The 21,925-nt window shown below is 41.3% G+C and overlaps 1 protein-coding gene across 1 annotated transcript; it reads left to right on the top strand.

Moving 5' to 3' along the window:
* Positions 1-1,870: 1,870 nt before the first annotated feature.
* On the top strand, positions 1,871-16,087 carry LOC128507032 (cytolytic toxin-alpha-like). Its single transcript, XM_053477657.1, is given in 4 exon segments — positions 1,871-1,961; positions 14,288-15,663; positions 15,757-15,900; positions 16,034-16,087. Coding segments are annotated over 4 exon segments (1,665 nt in total).
* The last annotated feature ends 5,838 nt before the right edge of the window (positions 16,088-21,925 follow it).

Here is a 21,925-nt window from a genome sequence, read left to right as displayed (position 1 = left end):
ACAGCGCATCACTTTTTCCACATTTTATGTCACAGCCTTAATCTAAAATGGATTAAATATTTTTTTTTCTTAGAATTATACACACACAACATCCCATAATGACTACACGAAAAAGTTTACGTGAGACTTTTGCTAAATTTTTTTAAATAAAAAAATTGAGAAAGCACATTTAAATAGTATTTACAGCCTTTGCCATGAAGCTCGAAATTGAACTCGGAGTTATTTTTCTGTTTTCTGCTGCTTTGTGACAATGTTAATGTTAAAAGTGTTATACAAACAAATTTTAATTGAATTAAATTTTGGAGACTTTAATTAAAGATGGGTAGAGTAGCCAAAAAATTTACTTAAGCAAGAGTAGCTGTACTTCAAAATAATATTACTCAAGTAAAAGTAAAAATTAGTCATTCAAAATATAACTCAAGTAAGCGTAAAGAAAAGTATTTTGTGAAAAGACTACTTAAGTACTGAGTAACATCTGATTAATTATTTTTTTATTTTAATATCAACGGTATATATACACAATACATACTGTATATAATATAATATAATATAATATAATATAATATAATATAATATAATATAATATAATATAATATAATATAATATAATATAATATATGCTAACATTGCAACATTCAATGAACAGTGAACAGTAACATTTTCACAGTCTAAAGTTAGGATATTATATAATCGCATTTTAAGTGTGTCTTAGTATTTAAATGTGTTACTTGCCCTAATCTTATTAAGCAGAATGTAATGTTAGCTAAGGCACAGAGGTTTATCGGTCGTCAGCCAGAGTTATCATCTATGATTTGATCACCATCAGACATCACAGTGCTCAATCAGGTGCCTGAATGCTTAAAGTCAAAATGATTTCAAACCATAGATAATGTAGTTTTACTTAAAAGAAAGTCTGGTATAATAATCACAGACAGACACATCATGTTCCAGGTCCTCAGTTTGGACTGAGGTCAGACACAGAACTGACTGCTCTTTTTCTCACTCCTCTCTTTTCCTTTTTGATCAAGACATCTCTTGATCATTTTCACCAGCGGCCATGCAAAAAACCCTGCCTGGTCTGTAATGAAAATAATTAAACAAATGTGTGATTTGCAATTTTTGTGAATCTCTAGTTAATTAATTCTGAAACAGCATTATAAGGCTTCTTTTATAACTGTGTTTCTAAATTTTCTGTTCAGTGTTTACTGTGCATGCATGGTTTATTGAGCAAATCCATGTGATGAGTGAGTTTGCTATTTTGATGCGAATGTTTATTGTTAAAGTGCTTTTTGTTTTGAAGCCAAATGGTCAGTAAGTGGCGAATTCATAAATATGATCTAAACAGCAATTAGGTCTAAACTTAAGATAAATTGTATTTATGAAGGATTGTATATGAAGGACCATTTCTATTAAATTCTGTGGAAGCATGATTCTGAAGGGTGCGTAATCCCATCATGCAAGTTCTGCATGGTATTTGTGTGTGTGTAGGTGTGTGTGTGTGTGTGTGTGTGTTAAATACTAAGAATTATTGAATTATTATATATCTCTCTACCAAGAGATTATAGTACATCAAAATAGACTGTAATATCAACTTCCAGGCCCCTCAACACACACATTTTCTACAAATTAGTAGTAGCTGTGACTATAAATGTCTTACCAGCTACACAGAACATTACTATCTTCTGACAATCTCTCCATAGAAGACAACAAACCACTGAGAGAAAATTTTATACAAATAAGGTAAGATGATGGGGTTTACTGACTAATTCTAACTTCCTGACTAATTTTCTAATTTATCCTAAAACCTATTTTATACAAAGAAAATAATTTGATATTATAAATGTTGCAATAATTATTTTCTTTAAATAGTCATGGATTCCAGATGCATGAACTTGTCAGCGCTGGGAAGACCCCTGTATCCAGGCATGCTGTATGACTGCCGCACAGACTCCTTTATTCCAGGTACAATTTATTTGACTTAAAGAACTAGAGGATTATAGCTATATATATTATAGAGTTTTTGCGAAACAGCTACAAAAGTGCCTTGCAAAAGTATCCATTCCTCTTGAACTTCTCCACTTATAGTCATGTTACAACCACAAACATAAATGTATTTTATTTGGATTTTAAAAGACACAAAGTAGCACATAATTGTGAAGTGGAAGAAAAATGCTATGTGGTTTTAATTTTTATTATTATAATTTTTTTTTTTTTTTACAAATAAAACTGAATCTGTGTGGTGTACATTTGGATTCAGTCACTTTTACTCTGATACCCCTAACTAAAATCCAGTGGAACCAATTACCTTCAGAAGTCAACCAAATTAGTAAATAGAGTCCATCTGTGTGTAAAGTTTAAGTTATGAAAAAATATCCTAAGCTTTAAACCTCTCAAGCACTGTTTAATCATTCGAAAATGGCAAGTATGGCCACTGTACCAAGACATGAGCATCCACCTAAACTGACAGGCTGGGCAATCTACGGATCTACGGCTCAGGTGGGAGTATCTGTCCACAGGAAATCTATTAGTTGTGTACTGCACAAATCTGGCCTTTATGGAAGAGGTTAACTGGTCAGAGTTTATGGGAAGATGGATGGAGCGAAATACAAGGAAATCTTAGATGAAAAAGCTGTTGTATATATGTAGTTAGAGTCTGCAAAAGACTTGGGGCAGAGGTTCAACCAACAGCATGACATCAACCTAAACATACAGCCAGAGATACAATGAAATGGTTTAGAGCAAAGCTTATTCATGTGTTAGAACGGCCCAGTCAAAGTCCAGACCTAAATCCAATTGACAATCTGTGTCAAACACATGAAAATTACTGTTTACAGATTCCAACCTGACTGAGCTTGAGCCATTTGTCAATATAATGACAGAATGAATGGGCAAAATTTTCACTCTCTAGATTTGAAAAGATGGTAGAGTCATTGTCAGGACGATGATCACGGAAAGGCGTGATGTCCGTCGGTGCGTAGAGGCGGATCCAGACGCAGGTGCAGGAACGAGGCGTTGACTGGTCGAGGGTGAGTGAGAGCGAGCAGAGCAGAGAAATCCGTCAGCGTGGTGTTTGTGCTGGAACGTGAAGATAAGCCGTAGTCGTGAAAACGTGCGTTGGGTCGTGAGCCGTGAAGTCCGTCAGCGTCGTGACTGTGCCGAGACGTGAAGATAAGCCGTAGTCAAGAGAGCGCGTTGAGTCGGGAGCCGTGTAATCCGTCAGCGTAGCAATCAAATCAGAATCGAAAGGCGAGGAGGGGAAAAACTAAAATCGGAAACAAACTTGGCAACGTGAGGGCTATCAAAGTAAACGCGAGAAAACTGGTACAAGAGACACAATAATCTGGCAAAGATCCAGTGCGCTGGGCTTCCTTATAAGCACAGAGAAATCAGCGCTGAATGAGAAACCGGTGTGTGCTTAATGGACAACTGATGACGCGTCGCAGCTGGGATACGTGGAAAGTGGGGTGAATCCGTCACATGGACGAGGGGAGAAAAAGTCGGACCGCGCATGGGTTGATTATCCTGGTTATCGTGAAAGGACAGACGAAACGGGGGGAGAGTTTGCGTGAGAGAGTCTTCAAGGGGATGTCCTTTGTGGCGAGCATGACTCGGTCTCCCACACGGTACTTGGGGGCTTTGATGCGGTGGCGGTCCGCCTGTTTCTTGTAAGAGGAGATGGCACGTAGTAAGGTTCGTCTAGCGTGTAGCCACGTTTGCCTGCAGCGGCAGACGAAGTGTTGGGCTGACGGGGTCTCCACCTCTATTTCTTGGACTGGGAAGAGTGAGGGTTGGTAGCCTAAGCAGCACTGGAATGGGGACAAGCCTGTCGAAGCGGAGGGCAGAGAGTTGTGGGCATATTCGACCCAAGGGAGAAACTTGCTCCAGGTGGTAGAGTCCCGGGTCGTCATGCAGCGGAGAGAGACCTCTAACGCTTGGTTCATGCGCTCAGTCTGTCCGTTGGACTGGGGATGGAAACCTGACGAATGGCTGACACGATGTCTGACACGATGTCTGTGGGGAGGCCATGAAGCCGAAATACATGGACGACGAGTAGTTCTGCGGTCTCCTTGGCGGATGGCAACTTCGGAAGGGGCACGAGGTGCACCGATTTGGAGAAGCGGTCCACGTTGGTCATGATACAGTTGTGCCCGTCAGAAGAGGGTAGGCCGGTGACAAAATCCACCGCAATGTGGGACCAAGGGTGTCGGGGAGCCGGTAGAGGTCTGAGAAGGCCAGCAGTCGGCCGGTTATCCTTCTTACAGCGGGCGCAGATGTCACAGGCTGCCACGAATCTGGGCACGTCCCTCCTCAACGTGGACCACCAGAATCGTTGCTGGACGATGTAGAGAGTTCGAGCAGCGCCTGGGTGACACGATAGCTTGGATCCGTTGGCCCACTCCAGAACTTGTAAGAGCAGGCGAGGGGGAACGAAGAGACGGTTGGGTGGAACATCACTAGGTCCGGGCTTCTGGGCCAGGGCCTGCCGAACCTTGCTCTCTATGTCCAGTTCCATGGCGGCGACGAGGCAGTGGGACGGGAGGATAGTATCCTCCGACGTGGGTTCCTGGGAGGGTGAAAACTGGCGTGAGAGGGCGTCTGGCTTGGAATTCCTTGAGCCTGGCCGGTAGGACAGGGTGAAATTGAACCTGGAGAAAAATAGTGACCATCTGAGCTAAAATCAAATTTAGAAAGACTCAGAAAGTCTGTTTTAATAATTTAATTAACATAGATATTACAAACTCAGATCATACTGAATGCGCAGTCGGCACCTCTGATCTGAAGCTAGGACTGTTAAATATTAGATCTCTCGCATCTAAAGCAGTTATTATTAACGAAACTATCACAGACCAGGAGTTTGATATATTATGTTTAACTGAAACCTGGATTAAACAGGACGAGTATGTAGCTCTAAATGAAGCTAGTCCTCCTGGATACAGCTACATACACCAGCCTCGGTTAACTGGTAGAGGAGGAGGCGTCGCAGTTATTTACAACGATAATCTGGCTATCGTACAAAAACACAGATTTAAATTTAATGCATTTGAAATTCTCTTTAGTAACATAAAGTCAGCTCAGACGATTCCGCTAATCATCATTTACAGACCTCCAGGGCCGTAGTCTGAATTTCTCTGTGAATTTGCAGATTTCCTTTCAAACCTTGTCGTTTCCGTAGACAAAGCGTTAATTGCTGGAGATTTTAATATTCATTTTGAGAATCCAGAAGACCCTCTGAGAGCAGCATTTATGTCCATACTGGACTCAGTAGGAGTAAATCAGTGTGTAGTAGGACCCACTCATAAAGCAGGTCACACTTTGGACTTAATATTATCCTTCGGATTGAGTATAAGAAACATAATTACAATTCCACAGTCTGAAGTTATATCAGATCACTGTCTTGTCTCGATTAAAGTATCTCATAGTAACAATGTACGCACAGCACCGCGCGACCGCCTTAAACGTACATTCACATCAAATACCACACAGAGCTTTATCGATAATCTTCCAGAGTTATCAACTTTGATTGGATCGCCATCTGATTTCACAGAACTCGATCAAGCGACCGAATATCTAGAGTCAACACTTCGTCATAGCTTAGATAATGTAGCTCCAGTTAAAAGAAAAATGATTAGAGATAAGAAACTTGCTCCTTGGTATAACGATCACACACGCACTCTAAAACAAACCGCTCGGAAATTAGAACGCAAATGGCGTCAAACTAAATTGTTAGTTTTCCAAATAGCATGGAAGGAGAGCATCCTGAACTATAGAAGAGCTCTCAGTGCTGCTAGGTCAATGTATCTCTCCACTCTTATAGAAAATAACAAAAATAATCCTAGATTTTTATTTAATACCATAGCTAAATTAACTAAAAACAAGACCACTGCAGAAATCTCCACAACAACAACATACAGTAGTGAGGATTTCATGAACTTTTTCAATAACAAAATCATAAATATTAGGCAAAAAATTCAGGCTTTAAAACCAGACAATTTAAGTGATACAGATGATAAATTAATCACATCACATCAGAACCTAGAATACTTTACTCCCCTTGAAGCGAGTGAACTAATTTCACTCATCTCCTCTTCAAAATCGTCAACCTGTGAATTAGATCCGATACCGACACATTTTCTCAAGCAGATAGTTCCAGCAATAACAGAACCCCTGTTAAAAGTAATTAACTGTTCACTTAGCAGTGGGTATGTCCCTAAATCCCTTAAATTAGCAGTTATTAAACCACTAATCAAAAAACCTGACCTTGACCCCTGTCAGCTTTCCAATTACAGGCCGATATCAAACCTCCCGTTTATCTCTAAAATTCTGGAAAAGGTAGTATCACAACAGCTATGTTCATATCTACATAGGAATAGCATACATGAATTGTATCAGTCAGGATTTAGGCCTCATCACAGCACAGAGACAGCACTCGTTAAAGTAGTAAATGACCTCCTAGTGGCCTCTGATCAGGGTTGTGTCACTATACTTGTGTTACTCGACCTCAGTGCAGCTTTTGACACTATTGATCATAATATTCTCCTTTACAGATTAGAAAATGTAGTAGGAATTAAGGGAACGGCCCTCTTATGGCTCAGATCCTATTTGACTGATCGTTATCAGTTTGTAGATTTAGATGGTGACCATTCCTCATGTTCTCAAGTTGAGTTTGGTGTTCCACAGGGTTCTGTTTTAGGCCCACTGCTTTTTTCCCTTTACATGCTTCCTCTAGGCAACATAATTCGTAAACATGGTATTAGTTTTCATTGTTATGCTGATGACACACAAGTATACGTTTCAGCAAAACCAGATGAGAAAAACCAGCTTACTAAAGTTGAGCAATGTGTGCAGGACATAAGAGATTGGATGCTAATTAATTTCCTTCTGCTTAATCCTGATAAGACAGAAGTTCTAGTCATAGGACCACAAGCAGCTAGAAGTAAGCTTTCTGATCACAATGTGATTTTAAATGGCCTTTCTGTTCCATCAAGTGCAACAGTAAAAGACCTCGGTGTGATTATAGATTCAAGCCTTTCATTTGAGGCACATGTAGATAATATTACCAGGATAGCATTCTTTCACCTCAAAAATATTGCCAAGATAAGAAATATATTGTCACTAAACGATGCAGAAAAACTAGTTCATGCTTTTATCACGTCTAGGTTGGATTATTGTAACGCCTTACTGTCTGGTTGTTCAACTAGGTGCTTAAACAAGCTTCAATTAGTCCAGAATGCAGCAGCGAGAGTCCTCACTCAACCCAGAAGATATGAGCACATCACCCCTATCTTATCTACATTGCATTGGCTTCCTGTGAAATTTCGCATCGATTTTAAAATACTACTCTTGACGTATAAAGCATTAAATGGTCTCGCGCCGCAGTATCTGAGTGAACTGCTAGTGTCTTACAATCCGCCACGCCTACTTCGATCAAAGGATGCAGGCTGCTTGTCAGTACCGCGTATTATTAAAACTACAGCAGGGGGCAGAGCTTTTTCTTACAAAGCCCCAAAGTTATGGAATAGTCTTCCAAATAGTGTTCGGGACTCAGACACAGTCTCAGTGTTTAAGTCCAGGCTAAAAACCTATTTATTTAGCCAAGCATTTTTATAAATAGATTAGCCTTAGGTAAAGGAGCAGATCTGGGGGACTCATGGACGTAGAGTATTAGGTGAACTGGTATGTTTGGATGCTGTCTTCCCCACTCTCATTGATCACTCAGGTTTGTTGACGGTGAGGTGATTGGTTGCCTTACATCTCTGGAAGCCCTCATGTTTGTGTTTCCTTCTGGCTCTCCCTTTTTAGTTATGCTGTCATAGTTAGTCCTGCCGGAGTCTCTGCTTGCACTCTGCACTAAATATACACTTACTTTTTACATTGTTCGACTGTGACCATACCTAACTGTTATTTCTCCATCTCTTTGCTCTCTCCTTTTCTGCTCTCTCCTCTCTCTCTCTCTCCCTCTCTTCTTTTTCCTCTACCTATCTCTTTGTCGAGCTATACATGTCGCTCCTGAGCTGCCAGTGATCCAGACCCCCTCTGCCCGCTGGACCTCTCTAACTCATCCTGGAGTCCTGCTTCTGGTTGGAGATCTCATCACATGGATGCCCCCGTGTGGTCTGCCTGGAATGCGTGTGGTGACTGGGGTTGGTTCCACTTTCCCATGAAGGTGGTCCTGTCCTCGACTGATGCAGACAGCTGTTCTCTGAGAACCTGTGACTTCAGTCGCTCAATAGTTCAGGACTGAAATTTTTCACAGTCTACCTGAGCCTCCAGGAACAAACTGGACTTTAATCTTACACATCTCCTCTTATATTGAACTTCCAGTCTCGCATATTATTATGCACATCAATCCCTGCTATCTGTTTTCACCCAGATGAGGATGGGTTCCCTGTTGAGTCTGGTTCCTCTCAAGGTTTCTTCCTATTACCATCTCAGGGAGTTTTTCCTTGCCACTGTCGCCGTCGTCCTAGGCTTGCTCATCAGGGACAATCAGGGACAATCATATCATTTTGATTCATACACATTCACATTTCATACAAACGTAGTTCTTTTAATTGTGTAAAGCTGCTTTGTGATGATGCAAATCGTTAAAAGCGCTATACAAATAAAATTGAATTGAATTGAATTGAATCTGGCTTGGCGTGCATTGAGTCTCTTGGCTGTGCGTAGATACTCCAGGTTTTTATGGTCGGTCCACACTAGAAATGGGAGCTCAGTCCCCTCTAGCCAGTGACTCCACTCCTCCAGGGCTAGCTTTATGGCCAAGAGTTCTCGGTCTCCCACGTCATAGTTCTTCTCAGCTGGGGTTAGCCGACGGGAGTAGAATGCGCATGGGTGCATCCTGTTATCTTGGGTGGACCTTTGGGAGAGGATCCCACCAACCCCAGTATTGGAGGTGTCAACCTCCACCACAAACTGAAGAGAAGGGTCAGGGATAGTGAGGCTGGGAGCAGAGGTGAATCTTTGCTTGAGCCTAGCAAAGGCTTGATCAGCTTCCTTATCCCAGCGGAACCAGGTCTTTGTGGAGGTTAGCGAGGTCAGGGGAGCGGCGATGGTGCTGAAACCTCCCTCGTATGAAGCGGCGGTAGAAGTTGGCAAACCCCAGGAACCGTAGAAGGTCTCGCCTTGAGGTTGGTGTGGGCCAGCTAGTGACAGCCTGGACCTTGGCTGGCTCCATCTCCAACATGGACGGGGAGATGACGAACCCCAGGAAGGTGGTGGAGGATGTGTGGAACTCACACTTTTCCGCTTTGACATAGAGGTTGTTCTCTAAGAGTCTCTGGAGGACCTGGTGAACGTGGTGACGATGTTCCTCCAGTCCTTGGGAGAAAATTAAAATGTCATCCAGGTAAACAAATACAAAGGAGTTGAGGAAGTCGCGGAGAACATCATTAATGAGAGATTGGAAGACAGCGGGAGCGTTAGTGAGGCCGAAGGGGACCACCAGATATTCATAATGTCCCATAGGGGTGTTAAAGGCTGTCTTCCACTCGTCTCCCTCACGGATACGGACAAGGTGGTAAGCATTTCGTAGGTCAAGTTTCGTAAACGTGTCGCCCCCCCTGGAGCAGTTTGAAGGCGGTCGCCATGAGTGGAAGTGGATAGCGGTTCCTGACGGTAATTTCGTTGAGGCCCCTGTAATCTATGCATGGACGAAGGGACCCGTCTTTTTTTTTCACGAAGAAAAAGCCTGCCCCCGCAGGAGAGGAGGATGGGCGGATGATTCCGGCAGCGAGGGCCTCTGTGATGTAGGTGTTCATGGATTCTCTCTCTTGGCGAGACAAGGAGTACAGTCGGCCCTTGGGTGGAGAGGTGCCGGGGAGAAGGTCGATGGGGCAGTCGTACGGGCGATGAGGAGGAAGCGACATGGCTCGGGTCTTGCTGAAGACCTGCTGGAGGTCGTGATAATGAGCAGGGACGTTGGTGATATCTGGGGTGTACTCGGCCCTGGCGGTGGTAGGGAGTGTAGGGAGTGCAGAGTGAAGACATGACGTGGCGCAAGAGGGGCTCCAACCCGTGATCACATGTTTGATCCAGTCAATCTGGGGACTGTGAAGAGCTAGCCATGGAAGACCGAGAACTAAGGCGGCGGGGGACTTGTTGATAACGAAGAAGGAGATCTCCTCAGAGTGGTTCCCAGATGTTCTTAGGCTAAGTGGAAGGGTTCTGTGAGTGATGGCTGGAAGGGGGCTTCCATCTAGAGCTTGGACGGACAGGGGATGATCCAGCGGCGTGCAGGGAACCCGTAACGCCTTGGTCGTCACAGACCTGATCAGATTCCGATCAGAGCCAGAGTCGATGAGCAGCTGGATGGGATGAGTCTGGCCGCTGATGACTAGGGTTACCGAGAGCAGTGGGCATGGTTCTGGGAGTTTATCTTGAGGAGCGCCCTCTAGGGCTCCCAGTCTGACTAGAGGGCGCCTCCTTTTAACGGACAGTCCCTCAGCATGTGACCTGAGCCCCCGCAGTAGAAGCAGGCTCTTTCTTGGTGGCGGCGATGTCTCTCCTCATCGGAGATGTGGGTTCTGCCCAGCTGCATAGGCTCCTCCTGATTAATCTGCGCGCGAGGAGAGGAGGGACGGGGCGTCTTGGGGGGCGAAGGTCTTCTGGTGCGTGGCGACCTCCGGGTTGGCTGCCTTGAGCGAAGGCGCGGGTCAATCCTCCCAGCGAGATCCATGAGCTTGTGGAGGTCAGAAGGAAGTTCACGAGAAACTAACTCATCCTTGAGCGCCTCGGACAGACCTTCCAGGAAGACGTCGGCGAGTGCTCTGGCGTTCCATCCGCTTGAGGCAGCTAAGGTCCGAAACTCGATGGCATAGTCATAAGCAGAACGCGACCCCTGGCGGAGGTGTAGTAGCTTGGTGCCTGCCCCTCTGCCGACGTGAGATCGGTCAAAAACCCTTTTCATCTCTCCAGAAAAGTCAGCAAAAGTGTCACAGCATGGGTCGTGCACGTCCCAGAGGGCGGTGCTCCATTCCCGTGCCCTACCTGTGAGAAAAGTGATCACGTAGGCAACCCTGGATCTCTCCGAAGAGAAGGTGGAGGACTGTAGTTCAAAAATCAGGGAACATTGTGACAGGAAGGACCTGCATGTACCTGGCTCTCCGCCATAAGTGGGAGGAGCTGGCAGGCGTGGCTCTCGTGGGGGGTCCGTGGACCGTGCTACAGGCATCTGAAGACGTTGCACTTGGGCGGTGACGTCAGCGAGCGTCTGTCTGGTAGTGACCAGTTCCTCCTGATGTTTACCAAGGAGAGCGCCTTGATTCTCCAGCGCCTGCCTCATCCTGTCTAATCCTGCTGGATCCATCGTATGGCCAGATTATTCTGTCAGGACGATGATCACGGAAAGGCGTGATGTCCGTCGGTGCGTAGAGGCGGATCCAGACGCAGGTGCAGGAACGAGGCGTTGACTGGTCGAGGGTGAGTGAGAGCGAGCAGAGCAGAGGAATCCGTCAGCGTGGTGTTTGTGCTGGAACGTGAAGATAAGCCGTAGTCGTGAAAGCGCGCGTTGGGTCGTGAGCCGTGAAGTCCATCAGCGTGGTGTCTGTGCCGAGACGTGAAGATAAGCCGTAGTCAAGAGAGCGCGCGTTGAGTCGGGAGCCGTGTAATCCGTCAGCGTAGCAATCAAATTAGAATCAAAAGGCGGGGAGGGGAAAAACGAGAATCGGAAACAAACTTGGCAACGTGAGGGCTATCAAAGTAAACGCGAGAAAACTGGTACAAGAGACACAATAATCTGGCAAAGATCCAGTGCACTGCGCTTTCTTATAAGCACAGAGAAATCAGCGCTGAATGAGAAACCGGTGTGCAGGCGGGGGCGTGGAAGTGACATGACAGCGTGGGAATACAAGGGCGCGTAATGAGGAGCTTGACAGCGTGGGAAAGGAAATGTCAACTGACAGGAGCGGTCTTAGATCAGCGCGGAGCGCTGAGAGCATGACAGTCATACCCCAAAAGCCTTGCATCTGTAATTGCAGTAAAAGGTGGTTCTACAACGTATTGACCCGGGGTGGGGGCTAAATACAAATGCACGCCACAATTTTCAGATATTTATCTGTAAAATATTTTTGAAAAACATTTATCGATGTTCTTTCACTTCACAATTATGTGCCACTTTGTGCTGGTCTATCACATGAAATCCCAACGGAATACATTTCTGTTTGTGGTTTGTGTAACGTGACGTCATGTGGAAAACGGGTATGAATACTATTGCAAGGCACTGTAAAAAATGCTTAAATAGCAATTTAAGAATCTTTAAAGGTTAAAGGAGATTGAATGTCAGTAATAATCCATGCTATATCATTACAGAATGCAATAATGATATACATGAAGATATTAGACTGTTGGAAAATCCATACCAAAATTAAATTAAAATAACATACATTTTCTATGATATTCATCATTTTTATAGTTAAATGTTAAATGTTTCATGGCTATGACTTAATCATATCCACGCTTACATTAAGTACATCATCACCTTTTTGGACTGATATTGCTTAACTGAAATCTGATCTGGAAGGAACAAGAAATCTGAGTGCTGACAACTTTTAGGACTTTCATGTTCGAAATCTGCATGTAAGTACAGTTTGCAATGACAAACCTGTATTATTTAGCAAAATGTTTTCTTTTCAGACTGCGCTCTGATTTATACCACATTTATGTACTAATAACTTTTCAAGAGCAACAATAAATGTGTGCAATGTCTTTCAATATATTTTAATATCATGAGACATTATGAAACAAATCAATGCAAAAACTATTGTAAAGGATAGGGGCAGAGAAACTTGAAGCAGTTTAAAGCTATAAAAGCTTCAAGTTTAACGTTTGTCATGTGCACAAAATGTAAAGAAAAATTTAACATTGAAATGGTTGTTTGAGCCCCATCAATAGACATCAAAAGATAAGACTGGGAGCAAGGGAAGGGAAAAGATTTTGTTTGATTTTTTTGTTTTGTTTTCATTTGGACAAACTGTAATGTAACAGCTTAATTACAGAGACATATACTGTATGGCAGGCGGTATTATAGAAACATTTTAAAAAGATGTTTTATTTAAAAAACTTACAATTTTTAAAAACTGTATAAAAAAATTACACAATCTTTTCTATGGCTTAAGGCTTTTTATTAGGTTACTATAAAGATCTGTGAAAGACTATTTTTCTCACATGAAAAAAAACAAAAAACTTATATTAGCATATCTCCCTGCTCTACCACACTCACTACAATTAAGAACAGTTAATTAATCCTTTAGGTTAATAGTCAGTGAATTAATGTATTATGCAGGTGCATCCATGAAAATCTGAGATTAATAGGGTACCTGGGGCCAGTGTTACCAATAGAGATATCTGTTCCTGGTGCAGAGCATTGACTTGTAGTTGAATGAAGTCTGTGTAGTCTGTGAAGGACCCATCTCTAATGAGTTCTTTATTAATCACTTGCATAAAGAGCGGTTGAAACAGTAAATGTAAGAAAAATTTAACTTGGTGGTGTCTTGGTCAATAAGGTTGCTGGCAGCTTCCAAGTCACGCAGCACGGTAAGGACAAAAGCAGAGTCTAACTGCATGATCTCAACAGACACAATAAAAATTAGGGTGCAAGAGCCTGAATGAGACTCATTGAGATAGTTGCTCACCCTCTCTGGAAGAAGTTGAAGCCCAGGAACAGGAGAGTGCACTGATAAACAATATCGTCCTCTTCATGACTGAGTTCAGCCAGTCATCGCTGATCTTCTATATGCTGTCCATCGTTGGGGAAAATGTGGAATAAAATTAGGATTTAGTATGTGTGTGTAAACAGTTGTAAGCTATTCATATTGTATGTATGCAGTTGTGAGCTACCCATATTGTTGGGGTTGTGGTTCAGGGATGCTGCTAAATCTCTGACAGTAATGAGGTCCAAATTGTTGGACACCTTAAACCATAGCAATTCTGTCATAGACGGTCAGTCTCTGTTATAAATTAATGAAATAATGATCAGTGTTACTTTTATAAAGGAAGCAGTAACTATACATTTGCACAAAAAAAGTGTTGGGTTTTAAGAAAATATTGATAAGAGGCTTTACATGAGTAAGTATTAATAATAATAATAATAATTATTATTATTATTATTATTATTATTATTATTTAATGTGATCTCAACAAACATCAAAAAAGTAAAGTAATTACTGTTATTAATTTTACATTGTTTTAATAATATGTTTATGCATATATTGCAGTAAAGTGTGTTTAAAAAGTAGCTATTTAAATAGTAGCTATTTGTGATGCATATATAATTCATCATGCTTTTGTTTTAGGCGTTACTTTATCGGACAAGAAAGCATTGCATGATCTTGATGTTCATGACCAGACTAAAACATTTGTCAAGCTTGCTGCATCTGATAGTCTCAGTGATAAGGCCAATCTCCTTGATGTCAGTGCTTCACTCAAAGCAAGTTTGTTTTGTGGGTTGGTGGAGGTTGGAGGATCAGCCGAATTTATGCAAGATACCAAATCCTCAGCACATCAGTGCAGAGTAACTATGCAGTACAGCCAGACAACAAAATTTGAACAACTTACTATGAAGGAGCTTGGCAATATCACCTATCCACAAGTATTTGACCGGAAAACAGCCACTTATGTAGTTACAGCTGTACTTTATGGAGCTCAGGCTTTTATGGTGTTTGATTATGCAAGTACGGAACATGAGAGCAAACAGGATATTGAAGGAAACCTTCATGCAGTGGTCAAGAAGATCCCTACAATTTCCATAGAGGGGGAAGCATCACTAAAGATGACTTAAGAGGAAAAGATTCTGGCTGAGAACATAAGTGTCACATTTTACGGTGACTATAAACTCAACAAAAATCCCACCACATACATGGAAGCCCTGGAAGTGTACAAAACATTGCCAAATCTAATGGAGGAAGGAAAGAATGATGGTGTACCACTGACTGTGTGGCTGTATCCTCTTACACTTTTAGATGATAAGGCTGCCAAATTGGTAAGAGAAATCAACTTTAGCCTGGTAGAAAAAACTGAAAAACTGCTGGAGGAGCTAGAAGAAGTAGACAAACAGTGCAATGATTTAAACCAAAATCAAACAATGGACAAATTTCCTGATGTTAAAGTCAGATTGGTACAGTTCCAGCACTTGCACAGTAATTATAAGATAGCATTCCAGAATGCACTGTCGAGAATTTCGCCAGCTATTCAGAGTGGGGCAAAAGAGGAAAAGTCAGTGGAGGACATCCTGAACACCCATGACAAATCACCCTTCACCGCTAACAACATGAACAGATGGTTAGATGATATGACCACTGAATTAAATATATTGAGTTCATATACCAGAAGACTGAAGGACCTGCCGGTTATGAAATCTCCAGGGTCACTCAAGTCTATCCTCTTGGATCCTGATGTTGATGTGGTGGTATGCTTGTCTTTTACATCTCTCAAGTATAAAGACTCCTATCTAGTGGCTACTAAAGACTTCATTTACTCTGAAGAGTTTAAAAACTTTGAGAAAACAAGTGTGAAAGATTTCTGTTTTCAAGTAACACAGCCTTGGTTCACTTCTCCTGACATCGCTGAGAAAATGAGACAGAATCTGTCTCTCTTTACAAGTTTTTTAAAGGCCAATACAAATGATTATAGAATGAAGTTCATCATTGGTTCTATCTCTGACCCCATCCAACTTTATTAAAAGGGCCATCTGGTGTTTCGTAAGTTCCAGCCCATGGTGGAGACCAGTAATGTGAAAGTCATTCTAAAGTTTTCTCAAATAAAGGAAGCTGGACAATACTGTGTCCAACACAGAGCTGTTAGTGATGTGGGAGTGAGTGAAGCCAGTGACTCTGTTGCCTTTACTTTTCATGGAAATCCTGATGTGGAAGTGAGTGACGCCAGTGACAGTTTCACAGTCGGCCAGTGGGTCAGTTAAGTTTATATAATTATGCACTGATTACATAATAATACAATCATTATATAGTTGTACATTTATTATATTGTTATACACTGCCTGGCACACACTCTAGCCTTAAGATTTGATTCTGGTGTGCATTCAGCATGGCATTGTTAAGGCCAGGACATTCCCTGATGCACCCATTGCTCTGGAATAAGGTCAGTCTAGACCCATCAGACCACATAACCTTTTGTCATTGCTTTAAATTCAAATGTTAATATTCCTAGCAAATTTAAGCCATATTTCTGATTGGCCTCATAAATCAAGTTGTTTTCTAATGGTCATCTAGCTATTTAATCCCAAACCTGCAAATTTTGATAATATTGTGAATGTGGAAATGCTCTTACTTTTACTTTAAAAAATAGCTGTGATTTCGACTTTTTTTTTTTTCAACGTGAATACTTTAATAAGTGTTTCAACTTACACTGGTTACTCACGCGGAATGTCTATGACTGCCACGCACTCTGTCGCGGCAAATGGCAACAGCCAAAATAAATCAGTGGCAATTCAAAGTAATTTGTGAAAAGACGCCAGGTGGCGCAAGGGGACATTTTGCAAACGGCTGCAATTAATTTTGTTTAGACAGACTCTTTGTTTCTCTCTGTCTACTGTTATTGTTATTATTAAAGAAAATAGCACAAACAACAGCTCAAGGGCTTGTAAAAACATTTTTATTTTTAACGGTAAAAATGTCAATTTTGGAGTCAGTGGTCCGAACACAACGTAATAATCCTTTGTATGATAAAATGACTCGTGGCATGAATTTACACGGAGCGCTTCAGTTTCAAATAATCATTCAATAACATGATAATAATAATCAAAAGTAAAATAATATTGTCCTTTTTGCTGTTTATGTCCACCATTTAATAATTTTTTAATTACCAATAATTAAAGCTGCTCACATCGTGCGCACTTTCACTTTAAATCGTGTCGGCTCATATCGAAAGCATTTTGATCAAAGGGGAGATTAGAAGTGGAAAGGTAAAAGTGTGTGCAAACAACATAGCACAATGCATGTGTGTGAATGGCCTAAATGTGGTTGGGAATTAATCTTTTAGTGAATGTAAAATGTTCGCGTGAACACGCGATATGAGAGATTTATAAGAGATTTCTCTTTCCCAGAAATATAACAAACACACATTTATACGTGTTAAATAAGCGCTGTCTTTGCGACGCTGTGCGAAACGCACGCCGATGTGAGCCGCCTTCCTATCTCAGTCATAATATACAAATGTGTTTTTCCGCGCGCGCACAACCTCTCGAGGGCGAGCCTCTGAATACGACGTTTTAACGGGGGCGTCTTGCAGTGTGCGCTTTGCAATGTCAGACACATTCAAATGCAAATAATACACCCTCCCCAGGTGTGAATCAGCTTTTCTCACCTTTACACTCGGAGAAACTAAAATGCACCCCTCCTTACTGTGTATGGTTTCAGCAAAGTGGAGGATCTTGGATCTTGCTTCAGGCCTCTTCTTAAATTTTTGTAAATTTAAAATCTTTTGGAATCTACATTCTAAAATTGACATTGTTACCGTTTTTAATCCCTGGAATGAGATTTTTTTTTGTCATAACATGCATGTTATTAATCACTCTACACTGTTTTTAATTACTTTACAATGTTTTAATTTTAGATATTTTTAAAAAATTCATAAATAAACCAAATAAATATATTCCATTTGTATTTTTTTTCTTTGTAAAAAAGCATTAAAAATGATGGGTTGTGTATCGAGCGATTAAAAACAATACAAGGCGTGGTATGATAAGGAAACTTTTTATCTCTTCCATTCCAGTGATCAAAAAACGGTAAAAATGTCAATTTTGGAATCCACAGACGCTTAGTGGTCCGAACACAACGTAATAATCCTTTGTATGATAAAATGACTCATGGCATAAATCTACACGGCGGTCTTCAGTTTCAAATAATCATTCAATAACATAATAATAATATTCAAAAATAAAATAATATTGTTCTTTTTGCTGTTTATGTCCACCATTTAATAATTATTTAATTATCAATAATTAAAGCTGCTCATATCGCGCGCGCTTTCACTTTAAAAAAATGCAGCGTTTAATTAAGTGTATGTTGCCTCTCTTTATGAAACGATATGAGCTCGTGTCAGCTCATATCGGGAGCATTTCGATCAAAGGGGAGAATAGAAGGGGAAAAGTAAAAGTGTCTACAAACAACATAGCACAATGCATGTGTGTAAATGGCCGAAATGTGGTTGTGAATTAATCTTTTAGTAAAAAGTAAAACGTTCGCGTGTTCGCCGAGTTTTGATGTCAGATGAACGCGCACGCCGACATGAGAGATTTATAAAAGATTTCTCTTTCCCAGAAATACAACAAGCACACATTTATACGTGTAAAATAAGCGCTGTCTGTGCGGCGCTGTGTGAAACGCACGCCGATGTGATCCGCCTTCCTATCTCAGTCATAATATACAAATATGTTTTTGCTGTGTAGTGGACCGCGCGCGCACAACCTCTCGCAGGCGAGCCTCTGAATACACCGTTTTAACGGAGGTGGGGATAAGAAAAAACGCACCGGCAGAACTAGACTAATGATTATGGATGCGTCGGGGAAAACCGCAAGGAAACTGACTGGCCATTTTAATAATTCATTGATAAGTTGATGTCTTTTCGTTTCGGCTGTGATTGGATGCGCTGTACTAATCCACGTTTCATACGAATTACATAAGTTGATTTTTTTTCCATTAGTTTATATAAAAGCAGACATTTTGCTTTCTGTAAGTATATATTTTCCACGTCTGTGAGGCGAGTATACATGGAGTTTCGGTTTATTTTCTGACACACTCAAGTTCACAGAATACACAATAGTGCTGTATCTCTGTTTGCTTTCATTATTTTACAACATCATAACTTTTTGTCATCATTGTGCATGCACTTAAATAAAAGTAAATAAGTATGTAGCTTATATAGGTTTATTATATAGTTTTTGCCCATTAATCTGACAACACCTGTGACTTACCCACGTTTTCTGATACACACACATAGAGTTTTCTGGCTAGACGAGTGTTACACATGATAAAATGTGTTCAAAGGAGGTGAAGAGGCGGGTACAGGCAGGTTGGAATGGGTGGAGAAAAGTGTCAGGTGTGTTGTGCGATAAAAGAGTATCAGCGAGAATGAAAGGAAAGGTGTACAGGACAGTGGTGAGACCAGCAATGCTCTACGGCTTAGAGACAGTGGCACTGAAGAAAAGACAGGAGGCAGAGTTGGAGGTAGCAGAGCTGAAGATGTTGAGGTTCTCCTTGGGAGTGACAAGGATGGATAGGATCAAGAATGAGTTTATCAGAGGGACAACCCACGTTAGATGTTTTGGAGATAAAGTCAGAGAGGCCAGATTGAGGTGGTTTGGACATGTTCAGAGGAGAGATTGTGAATATATTGGTAGAAGGATGTTGAGGTTGGAACTGCCAGGCAGGAGGTCTAGAGGAAGACCAAAGAGGAGATTTATGGATGCAGTGAGTGAGGACATGAAGCTAGTTGGTGTGAGAGAAGAGGATGCAGAGGATAGGGTTAGATGGAGGCAAATGATTCGCTGTGGGGACCCCTGAAAGGGAACAGCCGAAAGACAAAGAAGAATAATACATGGTTTTCAGACAAAACAGTGACCTTAAGTCAAAATGTATGCTATTAGTACACCAATATCCAGTGCATGTATCTTCATTAAAAAAAAAAAAAATTTAACTTATGTAAAGCCTCTTGTTGTCACGGTGGAACACTAGATGGCGCCATGCTCCCGGACTCCATTTTGGTTTTTAGTTGTGTTCTTGAGTTTCTGTGTAAACTTCATTTCCCAGAGTGCACCTCGGTCAGGTGATGGGAGCACACCTGAACCGAGGAAGCAAACTAAGTTGAGAGACATAAATAGTCCTTTGTTCCGTGGTTCCTGGTCTGGCATCTGTTCTTTTAAAGTAAGTGGGTGTCATGTTTCCTAAGTCTTGGTGTCATGCCGCTTCCCAAGTCTTGGTGTCATGCCGCTTCCCAAGTCTTGGTGTCATGCCGCTTCCCAAGTCTTGGTGTCATGTTGCTTTCCGTAGTTCTTGAGTCATTCATGTCTAGCCTGTTGTGTTTGGGTCCATGTGTTTAGTCTGTTGTGTTTGGGTCCATTGTTATGGTTTAAGGTGTCCAACAATTTGGACCTTATTACTGTCAGTGATTTTTCAGCATCACAGAGCTCCAACCCCAACAATATGGATAGCTCACAACTGCTTTTACATACACATTCTAAATCCTGATTTTCCTCCACATTTTCCCCAACAATAGACAGCATATAGGAGATCAGAGATGACTGGCTGAACTCAGTCATGAAGAGGATGGCATTGTTTATCAGTGCACTCTCCCGTTCCTGGGCTTCACATTCTTCCAGACAGGATAAGCAGCTACTGTATCTTAATGAGTCTCATTCAGACTCTTGCACCCTAATTTTCAAAATGTCTGTCAAGATCATGCAGTTAGACACTGCTTTTGTTTTAACCGTGCTGCTTGACTGGGAAGCTGCCAGCAACCTAATTGACCAAGACACCACCAAGTAACTTAAAATTTTCTTACATTCACTGTTTCAACCCCTCAGCATGCAAGTGATTAATAAAGGACTCATTAGACATGGGTCCATCACAGACTACACAGACTTCATTCACCTACAAGTCAATGCACCAGGAACAGATATCTCTATTGGTAACACTGGCCCCAGTTACCCTATTAATGTCAGATTTTCATGGATGCACCTGCAGGGAAACATGCTAATATAAGTTTGTTTTTTATGAGAGAAAAATAGCCTGGCGAGGTAACGACTGTCTTTCACGGATCTTTATAGCTCCCTAATAAAAAGCCTTAAGCCATAGAAACAATTATGTAATTTTTTCATTTTTCTATAATACCATATGTCCCTGTAATTAAGCTGGTACTATGAAGACAAATACACATTACAGATTCTCCAAATGATGCGAAAAGAAACCATTGTATAAATAATAAACCATATCACGATACTTTAGTTTCAGTCATCAAAATAAAATTTAAGATCTCCATTTAATTTGGTTGAACCTCTGCCCCAAGTCTTTTGCAGACTCTAACAGCTTTTTCATCTAAGATTTCCTTGTATTTGGCTCCATCCGTTTTACCATTTTCCAGTTTCCTTCTTCCATAAAGGCCAGATTTCTGCAGAACACAACTAATAGTTGTCCTGTGGACAGATACTCCCACCTGAGCCGAAGATCTTTGCAGCAACTCCAGAGTTACCATGGGTTTCTTGTCTGCTTCTCTAATTATTGCTCTCCTTGCCGAGCCTGTCAGTTTAGGTGGATGCTCATGTCTTGGTAGGTTTGTAGTTGGCAATACTTGCCATTTTCGATTGATTGAACAGTGCTCCTTGAGAGGTTAGGAAGGCTTAGGATATTTTTTCATAACTTAACCCTGCCTTAAACGTCTCCACAACTTTATCCCTGCCATGTTCTTCAAGCTTCATGATGCTGTTTGTTCACTAATGTTCTCTAACAAATCTCTGAGAGCTTCACAGAACAGCTGTATTAATACTGAGATTCATTTACACACAGATGGACTCTATTTACTAATTTGGTTGACTTCTGAAGGTAATTGATTCTACTGGATTTTGTCCAGATTCACACAGATTCTGTTTTATTTGTAAAAATAAATAAATAAAATAAGCATTTTCCTTCGACTGCACAATTATGTGCTACTTTGTGTTGGTTTATTATATAAAATTCTAATAAAATACATTTATGTTTGTGATTTTGAGTGGAAAAAAAGTCAAAGTTCAAGAGGTATGAATACTTTTGCAAAGCAAAAAGAAGGCTGTTTCGCAACATCTCAGTTATAATCCTCTGGTTCTTTAAAATAATAAAAATTACACATTGTCGGTCATGTAAATTGTACCTGGAATAAAGGAGTCTGTGCGGCAGTCATACAGCATGCCTGGATACAGAGGTCTTCCCAGCGCTGTCAATTTCATG

Source organism: Clarias gariepinus, chromosome 18, assembly GCF_024256425.1.
Source record: "Clarias gariepinus isolate MV-2021 ecotype Netherlands chromosome 18, CGAR_prim_01v2, whole genome shotgun sequence".
Classification (NCBI taxonomy): Eukaryota; Metazoa; Chordata; class Actinopteri; order Siluriformes; family Clariidae; genus Clarias; species Clarias gariepinus.
This window is presented reverse-complemented; position numbering and strand designations above follow the sequence as displayed.